Below are 26,710 nucleotides of genomic sequence, written 5' to 3'. Positions count from 1 at the left end.
TTTGCCTGGGAAGGGCAGGGTGGTGGGTTCAAGTCAGCTGTTTGTGAGGGGTGGGGGGGGCTGCATTACTAAGACTCAGTGGGTGGAGGGGACCCGGGGGGACTAAAGGCTCAAACCCGAATTCTTTTTCCCAGTGGAATTCCTGCCTCTCATCCCCACCCCTCCCTGTTACCTTCTTCTGTTGGATCCTGCTGGGTCCCTCCCTTGTTCCCCGTCTCTGCCTCTCTCTCCACCTGACCCCCCTCCGCCTCACTGCCCTTTGCCGGTGCAGCCCCCCCCTTCTATCCTGGCCCCCTCTTCGGGCAGCTACATCGCCCTCCGGTGGGCCTGGGGGAGCCCTTCTGACTTCTGCCCCATCCCGCTCTTCAGCCCTCCCCAGCCCTCTGCCTCCCTCCCCCCGTCCCGCCTCTCTGTCCCCCCCTCCAGCTTCCTTCCCCTTCTCCCCCTATCTCCGCCTCCATCGCTCCTGCCTCCTTCCCCCCCTCTTCTAGTCCAGGGCTGGGGACCGGATGTGGCCCCCAGCTTGCCTGGATCTGGCCCCTGAGGATCAGGGCTCCCCCTCAGCCTTAGAGGGCCTGTGCTGGCTCTCCAGCCCCCCCACTTCCCTGTGGGGCAGGAGCAAAGTCTATTAGCCTGGACCCCCCCCCCCGTCCCTCTCCTTGTCTCCTGTGCTCTCCATTTCTCCGCCTCGTCCCTTTTGTCCCCCTCCATCTCTCTGTCTGTTCCCCTCCCTTCCTCGCCTGTCTGTCCCTTCCCCCTCCTCTGCATTGTCTGTCTGTCCCTTCCCCCTCCTCTGCTTTGTCTGTCTGTCCCTTCCTCCTGCCCCCTTCCCCACCGTGTCTGTCTGTCTGTCCCTTCCCCCTCCTCTGCTTTGTCTGTCTGTCCCTTCCCTCCTGCCCCCTTCCCCACCGTGTCTGTCGGTCTCTCCCTTCCCCTCCAGCCCCCTCCTCCGCCTCGTCTGTCTGTCACTCCTGCCCCTTCCCCTTCCCCGCCCCGTCTCTCGCTGCGCCCGCCCCTCCGCCCGCCCCCGCCGGGCTGGGCTCGCCACTCGCCGGCTGCGGCTCCCGGGCGGCGGCTGCAGCATGCGGACGGGCAGCGGCGGGGAGGCTGCGGGCGGCGGCGGCGGCGGGGCGCCGGGCCCGGAGGAGCGGCCGGAGGAGCCGGGCCCCGGGGCCCCGCGCGGGCAGCGGCGGCTGCGGGGCGGCAGCATGAGCGGCCGGGCCGGGAAGGGCTCCCCGAACGGCGAGTGCCGGCGCGGGGAGCCCAAGGTCTCGTTCTCCTGCCGCGGCGCGGAGAGCGGCTCGCCCGGCGGCCCCGAGGGGGCGGGCGGGGAGGAGGCCGGCGAGCCCCGCGGCAGCCAGGCGAGCTTCATGCAGCGCCAGTTCGGGGCCATGCTCCAGCCCGGGGTCAACAAGTTCTCGCTGCGGATGTTCGGCTCGCAGAAGGCGGTGGAGCGGGAGCAGGAGCGGGTCAAGTCGGCGGGCGCCTGGATCATCCACCCCTACAGCGACTTCAGGTGCCGGGGGGCCGATCGGCAGCGTCTGCAGACCCGGGGCCCCTCCCCTGGCTCGCGCAGCCCCGCGGAGAGGGCAGGTTGTGGGGCAGCGGGGGGCAGGTCCCCCCCAGGGCTGGGCTCCAGGGGAGAGGCCGGGCTGGCGAGAGGGCACCTTGAGCTGTACTGGGAGGGGGAGGCCCTGGGGCTGCGGGGGCCCGGATCCCAGCTGGATGCTCCCCGGCTTCCCTCGGACAAGGGCACCCTCAGCCCTTCCGCAGGCGCGTCTCCCCTCCGCCCTGGAGGCACCTGGCCAGGAGCCTGTGACCGAGCGAGCCCCCCCCCAGCAGTGCCCCCCCATTGGGGGCGGGGAACCTGCTGGCCATGGGACCAGGCCGGGGGGGTTCCCGGGGGCTCTTGCCAGTGATGCAGCAGCTTTGTGTGTGCGGCTGCCCCCTCCCCCGCCCCGGCACTGCCAGAGGTTTCCCCTGGCCAGACTGTTACTAGCTGGGTCCTCGGGGCTCAGGCTCCCGGCAGGGCCCGGATCCCCCGAATGCAGCCTCCGGGGAGTTAGGAAGCGGGATGCCAGCAGCTGCCAGTCCCTTCCCTCTGGCGCCTCCCCCCCAGCCCCTCAGAAGGGTCCCGGGGCTTCCAGCGTCATGCAAAGTGCCTGTGAGGAGGCCCGGGCCTGATGGAATATTGTGCAGCCAGGGTGGAGCTGGACAGGCCTGGGCGGCTGCCTGCCCATGACCCGCCCCCAGGGCTCAAGGATGCAGCTGTCACCCGGTGCCGTTGTCTCCCTGCTGCCCTGCGCGACGTGACACGCGTCTGGCCGGGTTGTGCGGCTGCCAATGCAGCAGGCGACGCCGGGCGCCCAGGCAGGGACGGAAGGTCTGGCAGCTAGTTTGAGCCCCTCTGTGGCGGCAGCCTCTCCCCCTGGAGCAGCGGGCTGGGTTATCCCCTCGGCAGTTCAGTAGAGGTTTAGCTGAGTTCCAAGTGCGGGTTCTGGGCACCTCCGTTGTTCTTTGTGTCTTACCAGAGCAAGGGGCTGCACAGAGGTGTAGGGAGAGACTGTCCTTGTCCTCAAGGAGACAGTACTGCCTAATGGTGGGCACGGGAGGCAAATGACTGGGCCGAGGCCCCAGAGTAGATCAGTGTCAGAGCATGGGCTGGAGCCTGTCTTCTGACTCCCAGGTCAGTGCCATTGGACTGGGCTGTGTTTTTTTTGAAGGAGGGGGCTGCCTGGTGAGTTGTCCCTGGTCACGGGTTTGCAGAAGCTCACGCCGGTGTTTCTGTAGCGTTTCCCTAGCGGAGAAGGCTCGAGCGCCCGTCTGTGAATCTCCAGCAGGTCCTGTCCACTGGACCCCTGACAGCCCCCTGCCCCCATGGAGAGGGACCCTCTCCGGGAAGGCACCGAAGGCCGGAGCTACTCCGAGGACAGGCTCCGCTCAGATCTGCGGCCTTCACCAGTCCCGTTCTACCAACCTGGGTCATTCATCTTCCTCTGTGACTCTCCGGTGCTGTTAGATCTCCCTTCCCCCTCCTGGCCAATTAGCGTTTGTCCTGAGGCATTAATGCAGACGGAGCCACTGGCATAAAGAGCGCTTCGTACCCACCTTACGAGGAAGGATCAAATCCATCAAAGTCAATTCAGTTCCAGGTCAGAATCTGCCCCCTGGGTGTGTCTCTCCTGGCTCCCCCCAATTTCATCTGTCGGGTTCACCCGTAGCTGTGTTCTAACGGTATCGGCGGTGGTGCAGTCGAATGGTATTGGAGCGTAACTTGCACTGACATCTGTGTGTTTCATCTTGCCATTGTAATGTCGTCTGGATTGACCTTGTCGTAATGAGATCACTGTGGCAGTGCTCAGGCTGTGGTTAAGAGAATTAGGAATGAACCGGGCCACGGAGAACACGCTTGTTCCCCACCAGCTGTGTCTTGCAGCCCGACACAGGGACCATTTCAGAGCGTTTCTTTTCAGTCGCGTGTGAGCAAGAGGTGAGAACAGACAGGGCCGGGCGCTTGGATGGCGCTGTTCTTCAGTGAGCTGCAAGCAAGCACTGTCCGTCGTGTGGCCTAGCTGCCCTGCCAAACAGCCCCTCCTCCTCGCTCCCGTTTTATGGAAGGCTGGACACGGAAGGCTCTGCTTCTGCAGTGGGCTCTGTGGCAGCAAATCCATGTGTCTGTTACAGAAACTCCTGCTGCCCGTGCAGGTCTGCCGGGAATATTGGCCTGTCCTTTCCGAGCTCACTGTGGTATAGACCGGGCACTGAGCCAGGCTAGAATTGGGGGGAACATTTGTATGGTGTGTATTGGCTGTGTTCCAATCCTGTGAGGTCTTATGGTAAAAAGAACTAGGGAGGGAAAAGCTTTGGGTTTGGATCCCACTTCTGCCACCAACATGTGCGATGATGCGCTTGTCACTCTTCTCTTTGTGCCTCTCCCCCCGCCTACCCTTTGTCTGTTTAGCCTATAAACCCTTTGCAGAGAGGGACTCGTTTGCTAGGTATTTATACAGAATCTAGCAGGTTTGTTTCCGTGCTCAGCAGGCGTATTTAGGTGCGTCTGGAATAATTTTTAAGAAAACATACACAGATCTGCTATCTACGCACCACACAGAGGGCAAAATCAGGGGAGAGGTTGTTTTTTTCCCCCTTGGGCAGCCTAACAAGGTGCATACCAATTTGGTTCTGTTTTATTTCCACGCTCTATGTAAATGCTTATGCCAAATTACATTTCTCATTTCTCTTCCCAAAATCTGATCAGGATAATGGAATGTTTCCCGGCATGTTTTCCTTGCAAAATCCATGTTCTCATCTCAGGATAAAATCATTACCATCTGCATATGTGACATGCCTTCATAATCGCACCCATTTGCAGAATGTAGCTCGTCATAGGCAGAGCTCTCTAATTATTCATGCACAGTGCAAGTGGGAGGGGGGAGGCGGAGGAGAGAGGCTCTAGGAGCAAAAGTTCCTATTTACTCCAATATTGAATTATTAGCAGGCAGCATGGGTGGCTGTTTCATATCACTAGTGGCAAATCTGATCAATGATGTGCCTCGTCAATGACATGCCGAAACATACAAGGCAGAGTTGACCCACCCAGTGGTGAGTTGTTTCAACCTTCTCCACTTATTTCCTGTTCCAGTTAGTGCGTTTATCCCCGGTTGATTGAAGATAAATGATAAAGCAAAGAAGGGGCAGGTAACTAAGAGTCAGGACTCAAGGGTTCTACTCCGTTTGGCAATGGTCTTGGACAACTGATTTCTCTAAGCGCTAGTGTAAAATTGAGATGTCGGAGGGTCAGGAGACGTAATAAACCAAAACGGTTTGTTAAATACGTGGAGATCTGTGGCTATTGGGTATTATCCTGGCAACCAAGTATTGTAACCCAAAGATTTTTACATCTGGCTGATAGGAGCAAACGTCCTTGGCCAGACACGTCTGTCCAGTACAGTATCCTGTTTGTGATGGGGCCAGTGCCAGATGCAAGAGGAAGGTGCAGGAAAAGAGACAGTCTGGGATACCCTGTCTCCATGTCAGGGTGCATCCTGATTTCTAGTTGCTCGAGTGTGGTTTAAGTCCTGAAGCATGCATGCAACCTGGGGACGTTCAAGTCGAGCAATATGTTGTGGATGAGTCAGTAAGCTGCGGCAGCAAACGTGTGCGTGTCTGTGTATTTGCTTTGGGATTGTCTGGCTTGGAGACACTCGGAGTTCACTCTGAGGATCAAAAATTGCCCAGGGAGTGACCTGGAGCCCTGTAATCTGACTCAAAGGCTCCATTTCCCTGCAACTGCAGAGTGGAAAGAAACCGAGGCAGGCTGCAGGCTTTCATTTCTGGTGGGGTCCTGCTGGGGACGCCAGAGCTGTCAATCCACCAGGCCGGGATGTGCCAAAGCCAATGGTAGGGCAGGTGTGTGTTTTAGATAAACAACTTTCTGCCAATTAGCAGAAGCCCTTAATACTCATGGCAAGTTGCCCAGGTGGCTTTGGATGCTGCAGTGCATGCAGCTGCCGATCCAGTAGCTTTGCCAGACCTTGCATTGCTGGCCGCATGCAAATGCCTTGCTCAATGCAGAATAGTGATAGAAATGTAGCCATGTTAGTCTGGTGTAGCTGAAACAAAATACAGGGCTATGGAGCGAGCAGTGGGTCCGGCCCACGAAAGCTCATCACCTAATAAACCATCTTGTTAGTCTTTAAAGTGCTACATTGTCCTGTCTTTTGTTCTTGCTCAATGCAGGCGCTTCCCCGGCATGTCTGGGCTGTTGTTTCTGGTGGTGGTTTTTTAGAATCATAGAAACATAGAACTGGAAGGGACCTTGAGGTCATCAAGTCCACGGCAGGACCCAGGACCGCCTAAGCCATCCCTGATAGATGTCTGTCTAACCTGCTCTTCCATATCTCCCGTAAACTGGCTCTTAGGGGCTTGCTGTGGGCTTAGTGCAAAGTGGTCGCAGGTGCTGGATGGGAGCCAGTAGTTGGGTCTTCGGGAGCAGGAGCAGCAGCTGCTTTGGGGACTCGTTTGAAGGGGTTGGGAATCTTTTCGGAGCGCGCTGCCAGGCAGCCCCCCCCAGAGGTGCCGTAAAGGAAATCGGTTTCTGCCTTAGAAGTTGGGATGAAACGTCACACACTGCTCCCGGGCTGTGTGGAGATTGAGTTTAACTGGGTGGGTCTCACGGCATCTTCAAACACTCGGGCCAGACTTTGCAAACCTGCTTCCTGCAGCCAGGCTCCTAAAGCCGCTTGAATCGGGGCCTGGTGTCATCGTGCGACCGCGGAGATGGCCGGAGGTGCCTGTTAACTTCAGTCGGATTCGTGGGTGGGACGTGCAGGCTGCTTGGATTTCAGAGCCGACCTTGGCAACTGGGTCTGACGCTTGGGGCCTAATCAAAAAGCTGCTGAGCCCCCCCAAAGCCGGTGGGTGGAGGGTAGGATCCTGCTTGTTGTGGCTGCCAATCTCTGTCCTGCTGGCTGTTGACTTTCAAGCAGCATCTTGGCTAATTGGGTGTTGAATTGGTTAATGGCGGGGGGGCCTCGTGTAATAGAGGGGAGTGAGCCAGCAGGGGGCGCTTGTTTACTCGTGCGACACCCTGAAATTGCTGCTCTGCGCTCGGGCGATGAGGCGGGTTCTAGGCTGGCAACGTTTCCGAGGGTCGCAGCGGCTCCGGGGCTGAGTTTACAAGTGTTCCCCGCGCTGACGCTCTGGCCATGGCGAGCTCTCCGTGGTGCTGAACTCGAACGGGCTCGAGATTTCTGCCAGAAGGAATCATAGAATTGTGGGCCTGGGAGAGGCCTCGAGGGCCAAGCACCATCTAGACCATCCCTGGCCGGTGTCTGTCCAGTGGTGGAGATTCCACAACCCCTGGGCGATTTAGTGCAGTGTTTCACCCCCCGACAGGCAGGAAGCTTTTCCTAACGTCCATCCTAAACCTCCCTGGCTGCATTTGAGCCCGTTGCCCCTTGTCCTGTCCTCCGAGGCCCAGGGGACCATTTGTCTCCGTCTTTCTTGTAACACCCTTCGATGTACTGAGAAGTGTTTCTGCCACCTCAGTCTTCTCTTCTCCAGATAAAACAAACCCACTTTTTTTTTTTCAGCCTTCCCTCATAGGCCACGGTCTCTCGTCCTTTCATCGTTTTTGTTGCTCTTCTCTGGACCGTCTCCACTTTCTCCTCCTCTGTCCTGACGTGGAGCCCAGAACTGGACACGGTGCATCAGCAGAGCAGAGTGGAAAATGACTCCTTGTGTCTTGCTCCCGGCGCGCCCGAACCCACACCCGAGAAGTGTTTGTCGGGGGAGGGGGAGGGGCATGGAAGTGCCAGGGGCGATCCTGAAAAGCGTTGGTGCAGCCTCCGCAGCAGAACTCTTGCGCCCCTGTGGCAGGTTCTCAGGCGGTGGTGGGAGGGGGTGATGCTGGACTCGGCAGCGCTGTTGTTATCTCTGGTTTGCAGGGGGTAGTGCCCGGGTCTCAGGCCAGGGTCCCAGCACATTGCAGTGTTCTGCAAATGCAGGAAACCAGCACAGGCCCCGTGCACAGAATTTCCAAGAGTTTCTCTTCACCGGGGCTTGCAGGCCAGGCCGCCTGCTGCCAGGAATCCACGCTCCCCCTCTCCCGAGCTGAATGGCTTTTAAAGCTCCATTGTAAGTAGTGTGGGATGGATCCCTTCCGCACATTCACCTTCCCCCAGGGGATACGCTCTTGGCTTTACTCGCCTCGGCTAAGCAATTACACGGGGCCGGTTTGTCGGCCTCCGTGGCCCAGAGTTGGCCCTGAGTCCTGTAGGGCCACAGCGGGGTTCGGGTCAAAGGAGAACTGTGCCCTGTGGGTCTATATTTGTTCTCACCCTTCTTCACAGCTCTGCTCATGCCATGTAAATAGGGATCAGTTTGCAGGAGGCCCAGGAGCGAAGGGCTCTCTGCTGCCCCCCCAAGCTCCTTGCAGGTTATATCTGTCCCCCCCCAGTGGTTTTGGGGCAAACCAAAGCAGCACGTGCAGGAAGTCGGCTTGCATCATGGTCCGGCTGCAGCGCTGGGAGGCAGGGAGCCTGGCGTTCTAAGCCAGCTCCGCCACTGACTCACTGCATGACCATGGGCACCTCCCTGGTGCCGGGGGTTTCCCGTTGGTGGGAAAGGGAAAATCCCGACCCGCAGGGTGTGGTTTGCCCCATGCTCCCTTTCCTCCCTAGGTGGTTTGTACGGCATGGCGGTGACGCACAGCCCTGCGCTGTGGCTGGGATCTGACTGTGCACGGCCAGACGCTTCTTTTCCCACGTGCTTCCAGGCCAGGGGCGTGAGTCGCTGTGCACAGTGGGGAAGCAGGAGCAGAATCCCTGATTCTGCCTCCATCACGGGCCTCGTGTCGAGCCAGGCCCCTTGCTGCCCGGGTTGGTCTGTGGCAGCAAACGTGGGGGAGGGGGGGTTGTGAACGGGGCTGAGCGTGGCCTGGGAGGTGCCACGTCGTGAGCCAGAGACACGCGGGTCCCGGGGACGGAGCGTTACGCCCTGGGGCCCTTGGCACTGGCAGCGCTGACCTCGTGTCCGGGGGTGGCTTTCAGAATTGGGGGAGGGGGCTAGATGCCACCTGCAGGCGTTAATGGGGTTTTGGGGCCTTCCACTCTGTCAGTCTCCCCCCACCCCAGCACTCGCTGCGCTAAGGCCCCCCAGGATTTCAGGTGGTGCTTCTGTGCCCAAGGGGCTGCACAGGAGCTTGGGAGAACTGGGTTTGGTTCCCTCTCTGTGCCTCAGGTGTCTGGTGGTAGAATTGGGGTCCCTGGGTCGCGGGGCTGTCGCTAATGCAGGGGATGCCCCTACTCACTCTGGCAGCTCTTGCTGCTTTTGTGGCTGGCCAGAGGGGGTCCTGAGACGGAGAGAGATTAAGTGACTTGCCCAGGAACGTTCAGGGAGGCAGTGGCGGACCTGGGCATAGAACCTAGGTCCCCCGTGTGACCACTGGGCCTCATTGCCTCTCTCATCTCCGCTGCAGACGTTCCCTCTGCACCCCCCGGGAGACAGTTGAGGGGGGCCTTGGGCCCGGCACCAGGCCCATCTCCTGCTGCCCCCCAGCTGGGCTCTGAAGTCATGCGGGTGCAGTGGTGACGCCACTCGCTGTTGCCATGGGAACGCGGCAGGTGCCGGCTGTGTCTGCCGAAAGGCAAGGAGGCTGCACGGGGAAGGATGCGAGTTGAATTCTGCTCGTGTGCCAGGAGGAGGAACCAGCCCCCCCCCCCCCCACACACACCGCAGCTCCTCAGCCAGCAGCGCCTTGTGTCCATCCGCTCCCCTCTGGTTCCCGCGCCCTGTGGCCACCTGCCCCGGTCGGCGCAGACAGGGCGGGAATCCCACGGGGCAGTGAAACGCCCGCCGGCCCGGGCGGGAACGCGGCTCTTGGGAGCCACAGCCCCGAGTCGGGACCCTAGCGAGCAGGGGGCTGGGCTTGGGAATTAGCCACCCAGCCGCTGGCTCAGATAGCCCTGAGGTTAGACAGGCGGGAAGCAGGCCAGGCCAGGGACCTGCCATCCCCCGCCCCCTGCAGACAGCTGGCTGTTCGGCAAAGGCCTGTGTCCCCAGAGTGGGGCACCCAGCCAGCCGGGGGCAGCGGCTGATGCCAGGCTGAGGCCGGGGGGGGCTCTGCTCCCCCTGGCAGGCACTTGGGGAGGGTTGTTGCTGGCCTGGAAGGTGCAGGGAAGGGCCCCGGGAAACGCCGGCGGAAGGCCAGGCTGGACCCCAAATCTCAACCCCCCTTCCAGCCAGCGGCATCGGCTCACGCTGCAGTTGTACGTGATTCACACCAGCCTGTGGCTGGCGGTTCAGGGGGCTGCTGCTGCTCCGACGCATCCACTCTCTGGAGGCAGCAGCACCTGAATAAGTTGCCATGCAACATGCCAGCCTCTCCCCTGCACATGTGCACACATGTACACGCACACACGGACATGTGAACGCACACCCGTGCACACATACCTCCATGCATGCACTGACACGTGCACATTGACATGCAGGCACAGACATGTAAACATGCACACACACGTGCACACTGACATGCAGGCTCAGACATGCATTTGCACACGGACACACACACATGCGCACACACACCCCTCCCCACACCACCATTGTCATCATGTCTCCGGGACAGGGGGTGTGGAACTGGCAGGGAGCTGCTGTTTGTTCTCAAGCCGAGCGAGGAGGGGGGAGGTCTCAGGGGAAGGTGTCTCAAGCAGACGGCCGGGAGCCAGGACTCCTGCGGTCTGTTCCCAGCTCCAGCGCTGTCGTCTCAGCATGACCTTGAGCCGACGGGAAGGACGAAGGAGCCAGTGGAGCTCGTGTTGCTGAATTGGCATCGGGGCCCCTTGTCCTGCTGGCTGTGGGTCTCCCCACTGGGGGAGGGTGCTGCAGGCTGACGGACCCTCCCATCCCCAGGTTTATGGTCCAATCCCGATGCTGACCCAGCCCCATACATGTATGCAGAGCTCGGGTTAGAATTCCTGCCCCACAGAGCACAGGGGCCGAGACACCCCCGGCACGTCCCCATTGGCCTGCGTGCAGTCAGGCCCTGCACCGGACAGGCCCACTCCAGGGTGGGGAGGGGGACAGGACGCACGAGGAAGCCACAGGAGGAACTCAGAGAAGCAGCCGGGGGCTTGTCTGGCCTCAGGCAGGTGCCATGTGGCCGGTCTCGTGGCTGCAAGCTGCCACCCTGCGGGGCAGAGCTGACCAGTCTGACGGGTGCTGCTCGGGGCCCTGGGCGGAGCTTTACTCCTGCAGGGCTCGGACACGTCACACGTGACGGGCAGAGCTGCGGCGTCTGCCCTCGAGCGGCCTCCCCGCAGGCCGGGGTGAGTTGCCCGGCGGGTCGGTGACGTCTCCTTCTGCGGTCCCTCTGCAGGTTCTACTGGGACTTCACCATGCTGCTCTTCATGGTGGGCAACCTCATCATCATCCCGGTGGGCATCACCTTCTTCAAGGAGGAGACCACGGCCCCCTGGATCGTCTTCAACGTGGTCTCCGACACCTTCTTCCTCATGGACCTGGTGCTGAACTTCCGCACCGGCATCGTCATCGAGGACAACACCGACATCATCCTGGACCCGGAGCGCATCAAGAAGAAGTACCTGAAGACCTGGTTCGTGGTGGACTTTGTCTCCTCCATCCCCGTGGATTATATTTTCCTCATTGTGGAGAAGGGCATCGATTCGGAGGTGTACAAGACGGCCCGGGCCCTGCGCATCGTCCGCTTCACCAAGATCCTCAGCCTGCTGCGGCTGCTGCGCCTCTCCCGCCTCATCCGCTACATCCACCAGTGGGAGGAGGTAAGAGGGTCTCCCGGCCGAGGGCCCTGGTCCCTGCCTTGACCGGCCGCCCACCCCCACGCAGAATACGCAGCTGGGCGGGGCGCCGCCGGGTCCTAGTGTCCACCCCCCCCGGCTCTGTGGCTCAGCGTCCTCTGGGGGGGGCTAGTTCCCTGAACAGTGACCAATGCCCAGAGCGATTTGCAGACACGGGACCTGGGGGAGCCAGCGTGGGGCAGCCCCATCCGCCTCTGAGCCGAGAGTCCACAGGGCTCCAGCTAAAACGTGCTGTAAACTAGTTCACTTGCCTGTTGCTGCAGATTATAAAATCCCATCCCTGAAATGTAGTCGCCCCCCCGGGGGCCCAGGCCTAGGAACGCGGCCGAGAGCCCTGCCCCGCCTGCGGCTGGCCACTGGGGCTGCGTTTCCTTCCTCTCAGGGCGCAGGCGGCTGCTCCTGCCACTGGCCACGAGCCCAGGGGGCTGAGCGAGGAGCATCCGGCCCCGCGGCTCCCGGGCAGGCGGTGCAGAAGGGCTGAGCCTGAGGGGCTTTGCCCTGCCGCATGCGGCTCCGACGGGCTGTGAGGTTTGCTGACGCGAGCCCAGCCCTCGAGGAATGGGCTGAGACCTGACAAACTCGTGCCATGCTCCATTCCTCCAGGTGCCCTTGGGCGGTGAGGACGGGCTGCCCTAGCACAGCGGCCGTGGCCTGGATTTTCTTGTCATCCCAGTAATAATGGGCGTGGCTCTAGCCGGCTGCCTCATTGGCTCAGAGCTTCACCAGCCAGAGCTCAGGCTGCTGGGGGCATCCCCCAAACACTGGGGAAACCGAGGCACATGGCTGGCTTGAGGCCAGGTCCCAACTGGGAATAGAACTCAGGAGTCCCAGTCTCCTCCCCACGCTCCTGGCTTCATTCCGCTTGTGGCCAGCCTGGATTAGTGCTACACCCCCCACCCCTCCATGCCCCCTCCTGCACCCCTGTCCCAGGGGTCGCCTGGTTGGGGACACCGGTCTCTGAAGGATGCCAGCCCCCTGGCTGTGTTCATTTGGCCACCAAACAGGGGCCTCACCTCCCCTCCCCCAATGCATCTAGCTCCCCGTGCGCCAGCCCCGTGCGCCAGCCCCCTGCCCGGGTGCCACCGTGAACAGCTCGCTGCTCCCAGCTTGAGAACGGGGGCGAGGGGAGCGGCGCTGCCCAGCTGGCAGACCCTTTGCTGTGTTTGGATCACGGAGGCAGCTCGTCAAGCCAAGCCCTTTGGCGCCCGCCCATGTGGCTCCGTATCTGGGCCCAGAGCAGGAGGCTGCTGGAGGCACATGTCACAACCGACAGTGTGCGTTCTTGTTCTGGCTTCGGGTCTTTTGAGGGTGGGTGGGTGTGGGTGTGTGTGTGTGTGTGTGTGTGTGTGTGTGCGGGTCTTTTGAGGGGTGTGTGTGTGTGTGTGTGTGGGTCTTTTGAGGGTGTGTGTGTGTGTGTGGTGTGCATGAGGCTGTGTGGGTGAGCTGGGACGACATCTGTCTGCCGGTGTGGAGTGTGTTCCAGTTGCTGGTGTGTGTACTGTTGCTGGTGTGTATAGTGGTAGTGTGTGTGTGCGCATGCGTTCCACCTTCCTTTGTTTCTCTCCCTGGGGGGTAGCTGGTCAGACAGGTTGAGAGACCCTGGCCTAGTGACTCATCCCCTGCCCTGCTGGGCCTGCCACAGACAGTGGGGGGGAGGGTCACCCACAGCCCCAGCATAGAAACCAGCAAGGTACCCCCCACTATGTCACAGGGGTATCATTTGACGAAGGGTGTGGTGTGTGTATAGTGGTTGCCGGTGTGTAGCAGTCGGCTGTGTGAGCAGTAAGGACAGGGGAATGTTAGTTGTCGGTGTGTGTAGCAATAGGCTGTGTATGGGACGTGGTGGGGGGAAGGTGTGTCGGTTGGTGGTGTATGTCCTAGTAGCTGATGTGTGTAGTGAGAGGCTGTGTGTGTTTGGGGGAGTAGTATCTGTTAGTGGCATATGTACCAGTTGCCCTTGAGTGTGTAGTGGGAGGCTCTGTGTGTGCACATGTGTGCGCGGGGGGAGTGTACCAGTTGTGGGGTGTGTAGTGTTAGGCTGTGGGGGGTGTGTGTGTGTGTGTGTGTGTGTGTGTGTGTGTGTGTGTGTGTGCGTGTGTACCAGTTGCGGGGTATGTAGCATTAGGCTATGTGGGGGGGCTGTACCAGTTGCAGGGTGTGTAGTGTTAGGCTGTAGGGGTGTGTGTGTGTGTGTGTGTGTGTGTGTACCAGTTGCAGGGTGTGTAGTGTTAGGCTGTAGGGGTGTGTGTGTGTGTGTGTGTGTGTACCAGTTGCGGGGTGTGTAGTATTGGGCTGTGGGGTGTGTAGTGTTGGGCTGTGCGTGGGTGTGTGCGCACCAGTTGCCTTTGTGTGTCACTGTGAGCCCCTGATGCTCGGGTGGTTCTGGTGGCGCAATGGGCGCGTGTCTGGGCCGGGCCCCAGGGCGGCGGCGGCTCCCAGAGCTGGCACCAGACCTGAGTGGCCGCGGCTCCCTGGCCTCTCGCGCTGGCTGCTGCTCTCGGGGGCGAGGGTGGGCGAGGGGAGCTGGCGCCCGGCTCCCTGCAATGACCGCTCCGCATGGCCGCGGGGGCGGGGTAGCTCTGTGCCCGGGCGGCGGGGGCGGGGCGGGGTAGCTCCGTGCCCGGGCGGCGGGGGCGGGGCGGGGTAGATCTGTGCCCGGGCGGCGGGGGCGGGGCGGGGGAGCTCCGTGCCCGGGCGGCGGGGGCGGGGCGGGGGAGCTCCGTGCCCGGGCGGCGGGGGCGGGGCGGGGGAGCTCCGTGCCCGGGCGGCGGGGGCGGGGCGGGGTAGCTCCGTGCCCGGGCGGCGGGGGCGGGGCGGGGTAGCTCCGTGCCCGGGCGGCGGGGGCGGGGCGGGGTAGCTCCGTGCCCGGGCGGCGGGGGCGGGGCGGGGTAGCTCCGTGCCCGGGCGGCGGGGGCGGGGCGGGGTAGCTCCGTGCCCGGGCGGCGGGGGCGGGGCGGGGTAGCTCCGTGCCCGGGCGGCGGGGGCGGGGCGGGGTAGCTCCGTGCCCGGGCGGCGGGGGCGGGGCGGGGTAGCTCCGTGCCCGGGCGGCGGGGGCGGGGCGGGGTAGCTCCGTGCCCGGGCGGCGGGGGCGGGGCGGGGTAGCTCCGTGCCCGGGCGGCGGGGGCGGGGCGGGGTAGCTCCGTGCCCGGGCGGCGGGGGCGGGGCGGGGTAGCTCCGTGCCCGGGCGGCGGGGGCGGGGCGGGGTAGCTCCGTGCCCGGGCGGCGGGGCTTGGGGGCTGCTCCAGCCCTAGACACAGCAAGACTGGCTGGGCAGGGTGGGGGCCGTGTGTGATGACCCTCCAGCTGGTGCCGGGGCCGGGCCGTTATGGGGGATCCCGTCTGTCCCAGGCTTTGCCTCGGTCAGGACACGCACGGCTCCGAGAAGAGCCCCTGTTCGGTCTCCGAGCCCTTTCTCCAGCATCCCCAATGGCGCCTTTGGGGGGCGGCTCCCCCTTTCCCACTGGCGCCCCCGGCTCTTTTCCTTGGCCAGCAGGGCGCCGCGGCGACGCAGGGGATTAGTTAAACCTCTCCGCGTCCCGGCGGATTATCCTGGCTAATCAGCTTCGTGTCCCAGGGCGGGGAGGGGCCGGTTCCCGGACACAGGCTGGGTGGCGCCCACAGCTGCTCTCGGCAGAGCGGCGCCTTGTGCGGGGCTGGTTTAGGGAGCAGAGGGGGTGGACGGGGGACTCAGCAGGGCTGGCTTGGAATGGGCACCCCGAGGGGCAGCCAGGGCCTCCCATCCCCTCTGCCGCGAGAGCTAGAGACTGGATCTCCGTATTCCAGATGAAAGCAGAGCCCCTTTGTGCCAGGTGCTGTGCGGGTCCCTGGCGAGAGACAGTCCCCCCCCAATGAGCTGAAGCGGGGGACAAAGGGAGGCCCCTTGTCTCTGTTCCGCCGCTGGGGCCCTGAGGCCCAGAGGGAGAGGAAGGGACTGGCCCGAGGGAGCTGGTGTCAGCGGTGGGATCTGAACCCCCCATCTCCTGGATCCCGGTTCCTGAGCCTGCCAGGGGCTTGAGGGCAGGAAACCCGTCTCAGGTAGCGGCACTAGCTGCCCCGTTCCCGCCTACAGTGCGGTGGCTCAAAGTGCAGCTGCCGCCGGGCGGGTTCCCCTCCCCCGTCCGAGAACTCGGATGGCCCCGGGCATTGCACGGAAAAGGCGGGAGGGCTACGCTGCATGAAAGCCCGCGGCAGTTCTGCCCCCTCCCCGCCCCCGGCTGGTGAAGGCCTCGCTCTTCCATTCCTGGGGTCCCCCTGCTCGCGCGCCTCCTTCCAGCCCTGGGATGAGCCGGCTCGTCAGGCCGGGCTGCCATTGGCATGTGGGCCTCGCCTCGGACAGGCCCCGCCTCAGAGCGACCGATTCAGGCTCTGGCAGAGCCTGCGCTGGTCCCACGGGGCCAGGCCTCCGCTTGCTGCAGCCCAGACGCAGGCCCTTTCGCTGAACGCTTGGCTGGCGGCCAACGCTTGAGAGCTTTGTCCTCGCCCGCCGGCCCCGGGCCCTGCGTGGACGCTGAGAGATCACGGCATCCCAGCCGGGGACCAGCTGCTGGCTTGTCTCCTCGCGCAGGGCGGCCCAGGGTTCCCCTGCTCACAGCAGTCCTGCAAACAGGTGTGCGCGCCAGTGTGTGTGTGCATGGGCGAGTGTGCGTGCGCAATGTGTGTGCGCGTGTGCGAATGGGTGTGTTTGTGAGTTTGTGTTTGTGCAAATGTGTGTGTGTGAATGGGTGTGTTTGTGAGTTTGTGTTTGTGCAAATGTGTGTGCGAATGGGTGTGTTTGTGAGTTTGTGTTTGTGCAAATGTGTGTGTGTGTGAATGGGTGTGTTTGTGAGTTTGTGTTTGTGCAAATGTGTGTGCGAATGGGTGTGTTTGTGAGTTTGTGTTTGTGCAAATGTGTGTGCGAATGGGTGTTTGTGCACATGCGAGTGGGTGTGCATGGGTGAGTGGTGTGTGTGTGTGTGTGTGTGTGCGCGCGCGCGCTCAGCCCCCCCCCCCCCGTGATGTGCTGCAGTATGAGATGGACAACGTCCCCCCCCCCCCCGCGCTGCTCCGGGGGGCGCAGCTGGCCCCGGTTTCCGGACGGTCCGTCCAGCGCTGGGCCCGGGCAACTGGTGTCTCCTGCTGTGACTGTTCCCTGCGCGGCGGTGGAAAGCCCGGGCGGAGCAGCTGCCAAGAGGCTGCCGAGCCAGCTGGTCCCTGCCCTGCGGTTCTGCCTGAGGCTCGCCGGCTCCGGAGTGGAGCTGCAGCGCTGGGACGGGGCTGGGCTCGCTCACGGTGGGGGGGGAGGCTGTCTTGGTCTGGCCCTGGGTGGAGGCAGGAAGTGGCGTCTGGTTTTGGCCCCCAGCTCGAGGGGGGGGGCTGGTTTTCGGGGCACCTGCCACTCCCCTGCCGCGGGGCAGCTCAGCACCCCGAGAATCCTGGACTCCCAGAGCAGGGGAGCTGGCAGGGCCCTCGAGAGGCTTCGGGCCCGGTCCCCGGCCCCCACGCAGGACCCGCCCTGGCAGCGTCTGCCCGACCAGCCCTTCACTCTCTCCAGGGATGGAGACCCCCCCCGGCGATTTACCCCGGTGCTGAACCACCCTGAGCGCTGGGACGTTTCCTACAGGATCAGGCCCTCATTCAGAGCCCTCCCCCCCCCCCCCGCCGCCCGCAGCATCTCCACTCTGGGGGGGCGACTGGCTGCAAGTCTCCGGTCAGACCCTGCCTCCCGCCCGGCCCGGGGCCCGGCCCGGGGCCCGGCTGGGGGGGCTGGTCCTGGGCTCTGTGGAGTGACGCTCGTTTCCCCCCCCAGATCTTCCACATGACCTACGACCTGGCCAGCGCCGTGATGCGGATCATTAACCTCATCGGCATGATGCTGCTGCTGTGCCACTGGGACGGCTGCCTGCAGTTCCTGGTGCCCATGCTGCAGGACTTCCCCAGCAACTGCTGGGTCTCCCTCAACGGCATGGTGGTGAGTGGGGGGCGCTGCCAAGGACCCCTCCCCCGCAGGCCAGGGCTCCGGGCGTGGGCTGCTCCAGGCTGAGGTTCCTGGGACCCTCCCCCGCGTGCGGGTGGGTCTGTCCTGGCCCCTCGGCGTAGCCCCGGGGCCCCGCACACAGGCAGCCGGATGCTGGCGGGTGAGGCCACCCCGGGGGAGCTGCCTTTGCTCCTGGGGCCACGGGGCGCAGAGCCCCCGTCCTCCCGGCTGAAGTCCCCTCCCCCCCGGCAGTTCCCTGCGGATGCTCCCCCCCCCCACGGGGGGCAGCTGCCAGCAGCGCAGGAGTCCTGGCTGCCGTCTGCAGGGCAGGCAGCCCCCCACCTCCAGCTGGTGCGGTGGGAGCAGAGCCAGGGCCCGGCTGGAGGGGCAGGAGGCTGCGTCTGAGGCCATGGGCTCCGGGGGCCGAGGGGCTGGAAGCCAGGCACCGGCTGGCAGAGCGATGGCTCAGAGGTGCCCGGCCCCCCCGGGGAGCGAATCGCTGGCAGGCAGAGCAGAGATGCGGCCTCCCCCCCGCCCCCACCGGCGCTTTCGCCTCCATGTCTCATTTAGTTGCAATGAATAAATAATGGGACACGCTTTTCATTGGCGCTCCGCAGCGACCTGGTTAGCAGCCCCCCCTCCTGCTCCTCTCCTCCCTTCGCCAGCCTGACTCTCCTCTCCCTTCCCCTCCTTGCTCCGCTGCCTCCCCTTCCTCCCGGCGGGCTCTCCTCCCCACGACCCACCCAGACACAGGAAGCTTTTCCACCCCCTGCAGGAATTCTTGGGGGGGGAGGGAGGAGGGGCGGCGTTTCCTTAGCCGGATCCAGGACTTTGAGGATCGGCCTGAAAGTGAAACCCAAGCCCCTTTCACAACATGAGCTGTGCGTGTCTTGGGGCGTATCGTGTGTGTGTGTGTCTGGGGCGCATCGTGTGTGTGTGTGTCCTGTACATGGTGTCTGTGCGTGCACGTGCGTGTGTGTGCGTGTCTTGGGGCGTATCGTGTGTGTGTGTCTTGGGGCGCATCGTGTGTGTGTGTCCTGTCCATGGTGTCTGTGCGTGCACGTGCGTGTGTGTGCGTGTCTTGGGGCGTATCATGTGTGTATGTCCTGTCCATGGTGTCTGTGCGTGCACGTGCGTGTGTGTGCGTGTCTTGGGGCGTATCGTGTGTGTGTGTGTGTGTGTGTGTCTGGGGCGCATCGTGTGTGTGTGTGTCCTGTCCATGGTGTCTGTGCGTGCACGTGCGTGTGTGTGCGTGTCTTGGGGCGTATCGTGTGTGTGTGTCCTGTCCATGGTGTCTGTGCGTGCACGTGCGTGTGTGTGCGTGTCTTGGGGCGTATCATGTGTGTATGTCCTGTCCATGGTGTCTGTGCGTGCACGTGCGTATGTGTGTGTGTGTGTCTTGGGGCGTATCGTGTGTGTGCGTGTCTTGGGGCGTATCGTGTGTGTGTGTGTGTGTGTCCTGTCCATGGTGTATGTGCGTGCACGTGCGTGTGTGTGCGTGTCTTGGGGCGTATCGTGTGTGTGTCCTGTCCATGGTGTCTGTGTGTGCACGTGCGTGTGTGTGCGTGTCTTGGGGAGTATCGTGTGTGTGTCCTGTCCATGGTGTCTGTGCGTGCACGTGCGTGTGTGTGTGTGTCTTGGGGCGTATCGTGTGTGTGTCCTGTCCATGGTGTCTGTGCGTGCACGTGTGTGTGCGTGTCTTGGGGAGTATCGTGTGTGTGTCCCGTCCATGGTGTCTGTGTGTGCACATGCGTGTGTGCGTGTCTTGGGGAGTATCGTGTGTGTGTCCTGTCCATGGTGTCTGTGTGTGCACGTGCGTGTGTGCGTGTCTTGGGGCGTATCGTGTGTGTGTCCTGTCCATGGTGTCTGTGTGTGCACGTGCGTGTGTGTGTGTCTTGGGGCGTATCGTGTGTGTGTCCTGTCCATGGTGTCTGTGCGTGCACGTGCGTGTGTGCGTGTCTTGGGGAGTATCGTGTGTGTGTCCTGTCCATGGTGTCTGTGCGTGCACGTGCGTGTGTGTGCGTGTCTTGGGGAGTATCGTGTGTGTGTCCTGTCCATGGTGTCTGTGCGTGCACGTGCGTGCGTGTGCGTGTCTTGGGGAGTATCGTGTGTGTGTCCTGTCCATGGTGTCTGTGCGTGCACGTGCGTGTGTGTGTGTGTCTTGGGGCGTATCGTGTGTGTGTCCCGTCCATGGTGTCTGTGTGTGCACGTGCGTGTGTGCGTGTCTTGGGGCGTATCGTGTGTGTGTCCTGTCCATGGTGTCTGTGTGTGCACGTGCGTGTGTGTGTGTCTTGGGGCGTATCGTGTGTGTGTCCTGTCCATGGTGTCTGCGTGCACGTGCGTGTGTGTGCGTGTCTTGGGGAGTATCGTGTGTGTGTCCTGTCCATGGTGTCTGTGCGTGCACGTGCGTGTGTGCGTGTCTTGGGGCGTATCATGTGTGTCCTGTCCATGGTGTCTGTGAGTGCACGTGCGTGTGTGTGCGTGTCTTGGGGAGTATCGTGTGTGTGTCCTGTCCATGGTGTCTGTGCGTGCACGTGCGTGTGTGTGCGTGTGCTGCAGCAGGGTTGCGAGGCGCACGTCTCTCCGCACACAACTGCGGGTGCACTGAGAATTCCCCCCGCTGCCCGGACACAAACGCTTGGCTCAAAGGACGAGATCCATCTGCGACTCGGCAGGTGCGGCTCTCTCCAGCGCCGCCCGGGCGCTCACGGGAATGGGTGTCGGCAGCTTCCCTGCAAGGGCCCCTGTGGATTTTGCCCCGGGGCAGGGAGGGTGGCCACGGCCCGAGGAGCTCTGCACCGTGCTGGCTGCCTGGTGTGGGTCAGGCTGGGGGCTCAGGACAGAGCATGGTCGTGTGCCTGGCCTGTTGGCTGGCCCAGGCTCCCCGCCCCCCGGCATGTGGTTTAACGAACTCCCGGCTGCTCCAGGCGGTTTTGCTGTTGCCGGTGGCAGGAGCAGCCGCAAGCACGGTAGGGGAGCCTGCTGTGGGAGGAAGTCGGGCTCTTGTGGCTGCGGCTCCTGCCCCAAGGGAGAGCAGAGGACGGAGCCGTCTGGAGACGGAGGGACGAGCTCCCCCGGACACGAAGAGCATCCCAAACCCGCCCCTCCTCGAGTGCCAGCGCGGAGTCCCCAGGGACGGCAGCGCGGAGCCCCCAGGGACGGCAGTGCGGAGCGAGGGGGCCAGCGCGCGCCGCTCTCCCGGGCCGGAGAGAACCGGGGACCTGGGCTGGCCAGGGTGCGGCGGGGGCTCCAGCGAGGGATGCAAGGTGAGGCCAGGCTGCTCGGGGCAGGGCGCTGTCTGGGATGATGCACGTGCAGTCTGGGGGCTGGGGGCCGGACTCCCTGGGGCACGGAGCAGCCCTGGAGAGAGGGGCCGAGCTGCTTTGCTGTCGTGGCGAGGGTCCGTCTCTCCGCGCCGCTGTGGTCGCAGCTCCCGGCTCCGGTAATTGGGTGCAGCTTTCACTCCTTAGACGCCTCTCCCAGCGGAATGTGTCCGTGAGCATCACGCACGCTGCGGGGCGCTCCCTGTTGTGTAGAAAGGGAAACTGAGGCACAGGGCCAGGTCTGGAATTCTGCCTCCCAGGACTGTGCTCAGGCCACCATCCCCAGAGCAGCCCATATGTGGGGGGGGTCCTCTCGGCACCCCCTTGCTCCACTCCCTGGTGGCTTTTCCTCCCTTGCATTCTCGCTTGCTTTCCTGCTGCAAGCGGAGTAGCCCGGCTCGGGTACTTCCCCGACTATCTGAGCTCGCCCTCCCCACCCCCCGCCAGCACCTCTTCCTTCGGTCCCTCCCAGCTGCCTGATGGCCGATCTCAGCCCGCGGGCTTGTGCCTGCGTGTGCACGTGGCTGTGGCTATGTGCGCGTGGTATGGCTGGGCATGCGTGTGCGGGCTAGTGCCAAGTGTGTCACGGGGGAGTAGTAGTCACAGTGGCACTCGCACTGCCAAGTGCGTGTGGATGGTAAGTGTGTAAGAGCAGTGGAATGGCTGTGTGTGTGTGTGCGCACGTGTACGTGTGCGCAGGGATCCGGAGGGAGCCAGGTGTTAGTCCATTAACTGCCCCACACTGGCTGGTTCCGCTCGCACCTGGCTTCTCTAACCGCAATGGGGGGGGGGGGCGCACAGGTTCCGTGGCGCTTGGCGGGGGGGGGGGGGGGCGCGGGTTCTCTGGTGCTGGGCTGTGATTGGCGGCGGGGGGTGCGGGTTCTCTGGTGCTGGGCTGTGATTGGCGTCGGGGGGCGCGGGTTCTCTGGTGCTGGGCTGTGATTGGCGGCGGGGGGGCGGGTTCTCTGGTGCTGGGCTGTGATTGGCGGCGGGGGACGCGGGTTCTCTGGTGCTGGGCTGTGATTGGCGGCGGGGGGGCGGGTTCTCTGGTGCTGGGCTGTGATTGGCGGCGGGGGGTGCGGGTTCTCTGGTGCTGGGCTGTGATTGGCGGCGGAGGGGGTGCGGGTTCTCTGGTGCTGGGCTGTGATTGGCGGCGGAGGGGGTGCGGGTTCTCTGGTGCTGGGCTGTGATTGGCGGCGGAGGGGGTGCGGGTTCTCTGGTGCTGGGCTGTGATTGGCGGCGGGGGGGGTGCGGGTTCTCTGGTGCTGGGCTGTGATTGGCGGCGGGGGGGCGGGTTCTCTGGTGCTGGGCTGTGATTGGCGGCGGGGGGGCGGGTTCTCTGGTGCTGGGCTGTGATTGGCGGCGGAGGGGGTGCGGGTTCTCTGGTGCTGGGCTGTGATTGGCGGCGGAGGGGGTGCGGGTTCTCTGGTGCTGGGCTGTGATTGGCGGCGGAGGGGGTGCGGGTTCTCTGGTGCTGGGCTGTGATTGGCGGCGGGGGGGGGTGCGGGTTCTCTGGTGCTGGGCTGTGATTGGCGGCGGGGGGGCGGGTTCTCTGGTGCTGGGCTGTGATTGGCGGCGGGGGGGCGGGTTCTCTGGTGCTGGGCTGTGATTGGCGGCGGGGGGGCAGGTTCTCTGGTGCTGGGCTGTGATTGGCGGCGGGGGGTGCGGGTTCTCTGGTGCTGGGCTGTGATTGGCGGCGGGGGGTGCGGGTTCTCTGGTGCTGGGCTGTGATTGGCGGCGGAGGGGGTGCGGGTTCTCTGGTGCTGGGCTGTGATTGGCGGCGGGGGGGTGCGGGTTCTCTGGTGCTGGGCTGTGATTGGCGGCGGGGGGGCGGGTTCTCTGGTGCTGGGCTGTGATTGGCGGCGGGGGGGCGGGTTCTCTGGTGCTGGGCTGTGATTGGCGGCGGGGGGGCAGGTTCTCTGGTGCTGGGCTGTGATTGGCGGCAGGGGGGACGCGGGTTCCTCGGCGCGGCGCTTGGCAGCGGGGGGGGAGGGGTGCGTGTGGCTCTCCCAGGCACTGAGGTGCACGACCAGCCCGCACCGCCCCTCCCCTCCCCTCCCGGGCCTGGCTCCGTGTGCGGGTCACCCCAGGAACACGAGGAGCAGTCCTGAGGCTCTTGGCTCCAGGCTTAGTGGCTCCCCCATTTGGAGGAGACTCCTGCCCCTCCCCTGCTCCCCGTGCGCCTGGCTCCAGGGGTCGTGCCGTGGGGGTCGGGCCCGTGGTGCGGCAGGGAAGCTGCTCCCCCTGCGAGGTGCAAATGGGGCTTTGGGGGGCCCAAAGGTGCTTAGAGGCTTCGCTCTGCTGGCAGCCAGTGGAATTAGGCGCCGAACTGCTTGTGTGGATCTCGCTGTGAGCGCCGCCCGCCCTGCCCCGCTCCCGTCTCCTCTCGCTTCCCTTCCTCCTCCCCCCAGAGCGGGCCAGGGCCAGTGTCCAGCCTTCGGCCGGCCGCGGGGCCGACCCTTCCCGCCCGGGGTGTCATTTCCCCTGAGCTGGCGCTTGCCATTTAGCGCTCTGGGCGGCGGGTCATAAATTATGGATCAGAATTTAATTTTTGTAAAACGCGCCTGGGGATCCGGGTGTTTCATCAACCAGCAAAACCAACCAAAGGCGCCAGCCGGGCCGGCTGGAGGGAGTGCGCTTTGCCCCACTGCGGCTGGGAACACCCATCCAACTGCCTGGCCTTTGTTTCATGGGCTGTGTCAGTCATGTCAGCTGGCGAGGTGTGTGTGTGTGTGTGTGTGTGTGTGTGTGTGTGTGTGTGTGTGTGTGTGTGTGTGTGTGTGTGTGTGTGTGTGTGTGTGTGTGTGTGTGTGTGTGTGTGTGTGTGTGTGTGTGTGTGTGTGTGTGTGTGTGTGTGTGTGTGTGTGTGTGTGTGTGTGTGTGTGTGTGTGTGTGTGTGTGTGTGTGAGAGAGAGAGAGAGAGAGAGAGAGAGAGATCTGCCGGGGTGTGTGATCCGCCGGTCCACGGCAGATCCAAGCTGGATTTGAACAACCACGTTCACTCACGCACACACTCACTCGCACACACACTCGCTCTCACACTCACGCTCACACAGACTCCATCTCACACACTCATTCACACTCACGGTTTTTATCGTGACTCTCACACTCACGGTTTTCATCGGCCAGTCCCCAGGAAGCTGCAAGTCGGCTCCAGGCAGCCCCGTGTGCGCCCGCCCCCAAGTTGCGCCGGTGGTGGGTGGGAGCTGCTGGTCACGGCGGCCGTTGTCGTTGCAGAACAACTCCTGGAGCGAGCTGTACTCCTTCGCCCTTTTCATGTCCATGAGCCACATGCTGTGCATCGGGTATGGGAAGCAGGCCCCCGAGAGCATGACGGACATCTGGCTCACCATGCTCAGCATGATCGTGGGCGCCACCTGCTACGCCATGTTCATCGGCCACGCCACGGCCCTCATCCAGTCGCTGGACTCCTCGCGGCGCCAGTACCAGGAGAAGGTAGGGAAGAGCGGTGCCTCCCGCGGGGGGCGTCTGGTAGCCCAGCAGGGAGCCTCGGGTGCTGTGGCTGGGGCGCTGGGATCGTCGCGGAGCAGGTGCCCGATCCCGCCAGCTCCCGAGCTCAGGGGCCCGCCCTGAAGGTCCATGCTGGGCCCGAGTGGCACAATCGACCCGTGGAAAGGTCCCATCAACATCCCACTCGCTTGCGCGATCGCCTGGCGCTTTCTGAGAGAGCAGGGCTGTTTGCCCGTCTGCTGTGGCAGAATTCCTGCTTGGAGGGTTACCTCCTGCCCCCGACAGCCCCTTCTGCAGGGTCGGCTCGCTATGGTTTTTTCTCTCATTTCCTGGTCTAACCCCTGTTTGTTGCAGCTGTGAAACAGCTGCCCCGTTCCACCCCAGAGGTGGCTGCATTGCAGGGGTGGGCGCACAGCTGTAATGAGTTCACCGTTTCGGGGCCCGGGATATGAAGTATTTTACTGCCGTGACGGCAGTCTGTGCAAGGAAGCAAACAGGGACTGGGGCCTTTCTGCGCCGTGGAACAGGTGTTGACACGTGTCCATGGGCTCTGGGGGGAGACTGGTGGATTTGGAGGATATGCTGAGCCAGAGTTTTCGAGGCACTCGGACGACAGGCTGTCTGTGGCAGAACCGAGCACCTTGGGCAGCGGGACTTTCAAGTCACCTCCACTTATATATAGCTGGGAGTCCGGGACCAGGGCCGAGATCGACTCTCCAGTCGGATCGATAGCTCCGGCCCGCAGAGCTGCATGTGGAGATACACGAGCCGGGTGGGAACAGCCCCGTTGCCTAGAGGGACTCAACTTGTAACTGGCACAGACTCCCCGTGTCTAGGAAGCCAGAGGAGTCAAAGCCCCCCGATGTCCGTGGGCTGCCTCGGGGTATTTCAGAGACGGACGGACGCAGGCAGCCGGGAGTTTTAGGGAGGGATTAACAGAGCCCAGGGTCTGGGAAATGCCAGTGGACGGCCCCTGACTCAGGCAGGCGAATTCTGGCCACACGGCGTTCTTGTCTTTGGAAACTCGATGATGATATGACAGAGGCCTATGAAATCATGACCGGCGTGGAAAAGTAAATAAGGAAAAGTTATTTACTTGTTCCCATAATATAAGAACTAGGGGTCACCACATGAAATTAATAGGCAGTGGGTTTAAAACAAATAAAAAGCAGTTTTTCTTTGTGCATTGTCAACCTGCGGAACTCCTTGCCAGAGGATGTTGTGGAAGCCAGGACTCTTAACAGGGTTTAAAAAAAGAGCTAGCTAGATTCATGGAGGTTTGGCCCATCAATGGCGATTAGCCAGGCTGGGCAGGGATGGGTCTCTGGCCTCTGTTGGCGATAGGCTGGGAATGGGCGATGGGGAGGGGGCAGCTAGCGTGGGGCAGGATGGGGGGAGCGCCCTTGCAGCGGTGCCCTGGCTGTGCCAGCTGGGACCCTGGAGCGTCCCCCTCCCCCCGAACTGACCCTCGGCTGAAGGGCGTTCCCGGCTCGCTCCCCCTTTTCTCCCCATCCACGGCAGGGCCAGGGACCGAGCTCCCTGCTGGGGTCTCGGGTGGGGCAAGACGGGGCGGTGGCCAAGGGGGGAGGGGCGCCAGGCCTGTGTGTAGCTGGGCTGCCAGGCCTGGGCTGCCTGCTGCTTCTCTTCCTGGCAAGGTGCCCCCCCCCCCCCCCCCCCAGAGCAGCGACAGTGACACTGGCACAGGCTGCAGCGGAGGGAGGCTGCCCGGGAGCCGCTTTGTGCCAAGCACCAGGCAGCAGCCAAGGGAGGGGGAGTCAATTCCCAGGCAGCAGCGACCGACTGGGAGCAGGGACGGCGACAGCGACTCCTCCCGGCACCTCTGGACCCAGCATCTCTGGACGGCAGATACGCCCCCCCCCCCCCCAGCTCCCTGCCTCATTTCCAGCATCGGCAGCTTCCCAGCCTGCTCGGATCCCAGCCCCCTTCGGAGCAGCGCGGGGGGGGGGGGGGGCTCTGGTGGGAGCCGGGGACCCTCCCTCCCTCTGCTGAGGATGAGCTGGTGAAAAGCAGCAACGTGGCCCCCGGGCTGAGGGCTCCAGTGCTGGGGCTTTGCCATGCCGGGGGGGCAGACCGCTCTGGGGGTGTCGGGCGAGCAGAGACCTGCCAGTGGCTCCCAGGAAGCCCTGGGGGGGCCAGGCAAAGAGCAGCTCTGGGCGTAGCCGTGGGGCTGGCAGGGGGACCGGGCCCGTGGCCCCCAGCAGCACAGAGCCCCCGGGAGGGAGGGACCAGCCCGGCTGCCCCATTCGGCTCCCGTCTCCAGGTGAAAGGCTCCGGAAGCAGATCACCCACCAGGCTGGCAGGCCGAGGGGCCCCGATCCTGGGGGCGTCCCAGCCCGGCTCCTGGGCGCTCGGTCCCTGGGCCGGGCTGCACCCAACGCCTGTCGCTCTGTCCCGGCAGTACAAGCAGGTGGAGCAGTACATGTCCTTCCACAAGCTGCCCACCGACTTCCGCCAGAAGATCCACGACTACTACGAGCATCGGTACCAGGGCAAGATGTTCGACGAGGACAGCATCCTGGGCGAGCTGAACGAGCCCCTGCGGGAGGTGAGCGCCGGGCACAGGGCTCGTCCCAGAGCCGGGGGGGGGTTTCCCCCGCCGCCCCCTT

At 63.5% G+C, this 26,710-nt stretch overlaps 1 protein-coding gene across 1 annotated transcript in view; it reads left to right on the top strand.

Moving 5' to 3' along the window:
* The first annotated feature begins 1,062 nt into the window (after positions 1–1,062).
* HCN2 (hyperpolarization activated cyclic nucleotide gated potassium and sodium channel 2) overlaps positions 1,063–26,710 on the top strand; it is a 29,762-nt gene continuing 4,114 nt past the window's right edge. Inside the window, exons 1-5 of the mRNA XM_075902592.2 lie at positions 1,063–1,516; positions 10,877–11,300; positions 17,122–17,283; positions 23,850–24,068; positions 26,503–26,649. Coding sequence (XP_075758707.1) covers positions 1,083–1,516; positions 10,877–11,300; positions 17,122–17,283; positions 23,850–24,068; positions 26,503–26,649 — 1,386 coding nt within the window. The 5' untranslated portion in view covers positions 1,063–1,082. The remainder of the gene's footprint in view (positions 1,517–10,876; positions 11,301–17,121; positions 17,284–23,849; positions 24,069–26,502; positions 26,650–26,710) is intronic.

The sequence above is a fragment of the Pelodiscus sinensis genome, chromosome 32 (genome assembly GCF_052426305.1).
Source record: "Pelodiscus sinensis isolate ZL-2025 chromosome 32, ASM5242630v1, whole genome shotgun sequence".
Taxonomy (NCBI): domain Eukaryota; kingdom Metazoa; phylum Chordata; order Testudines; family Trionychidae; genus Pelodiscus; species Pelodiscus sinensis.
Note: the sequence above shows the minus strand (reverse complement) of the source record. Positions and strands in the feature narration are given on the sequence as shown.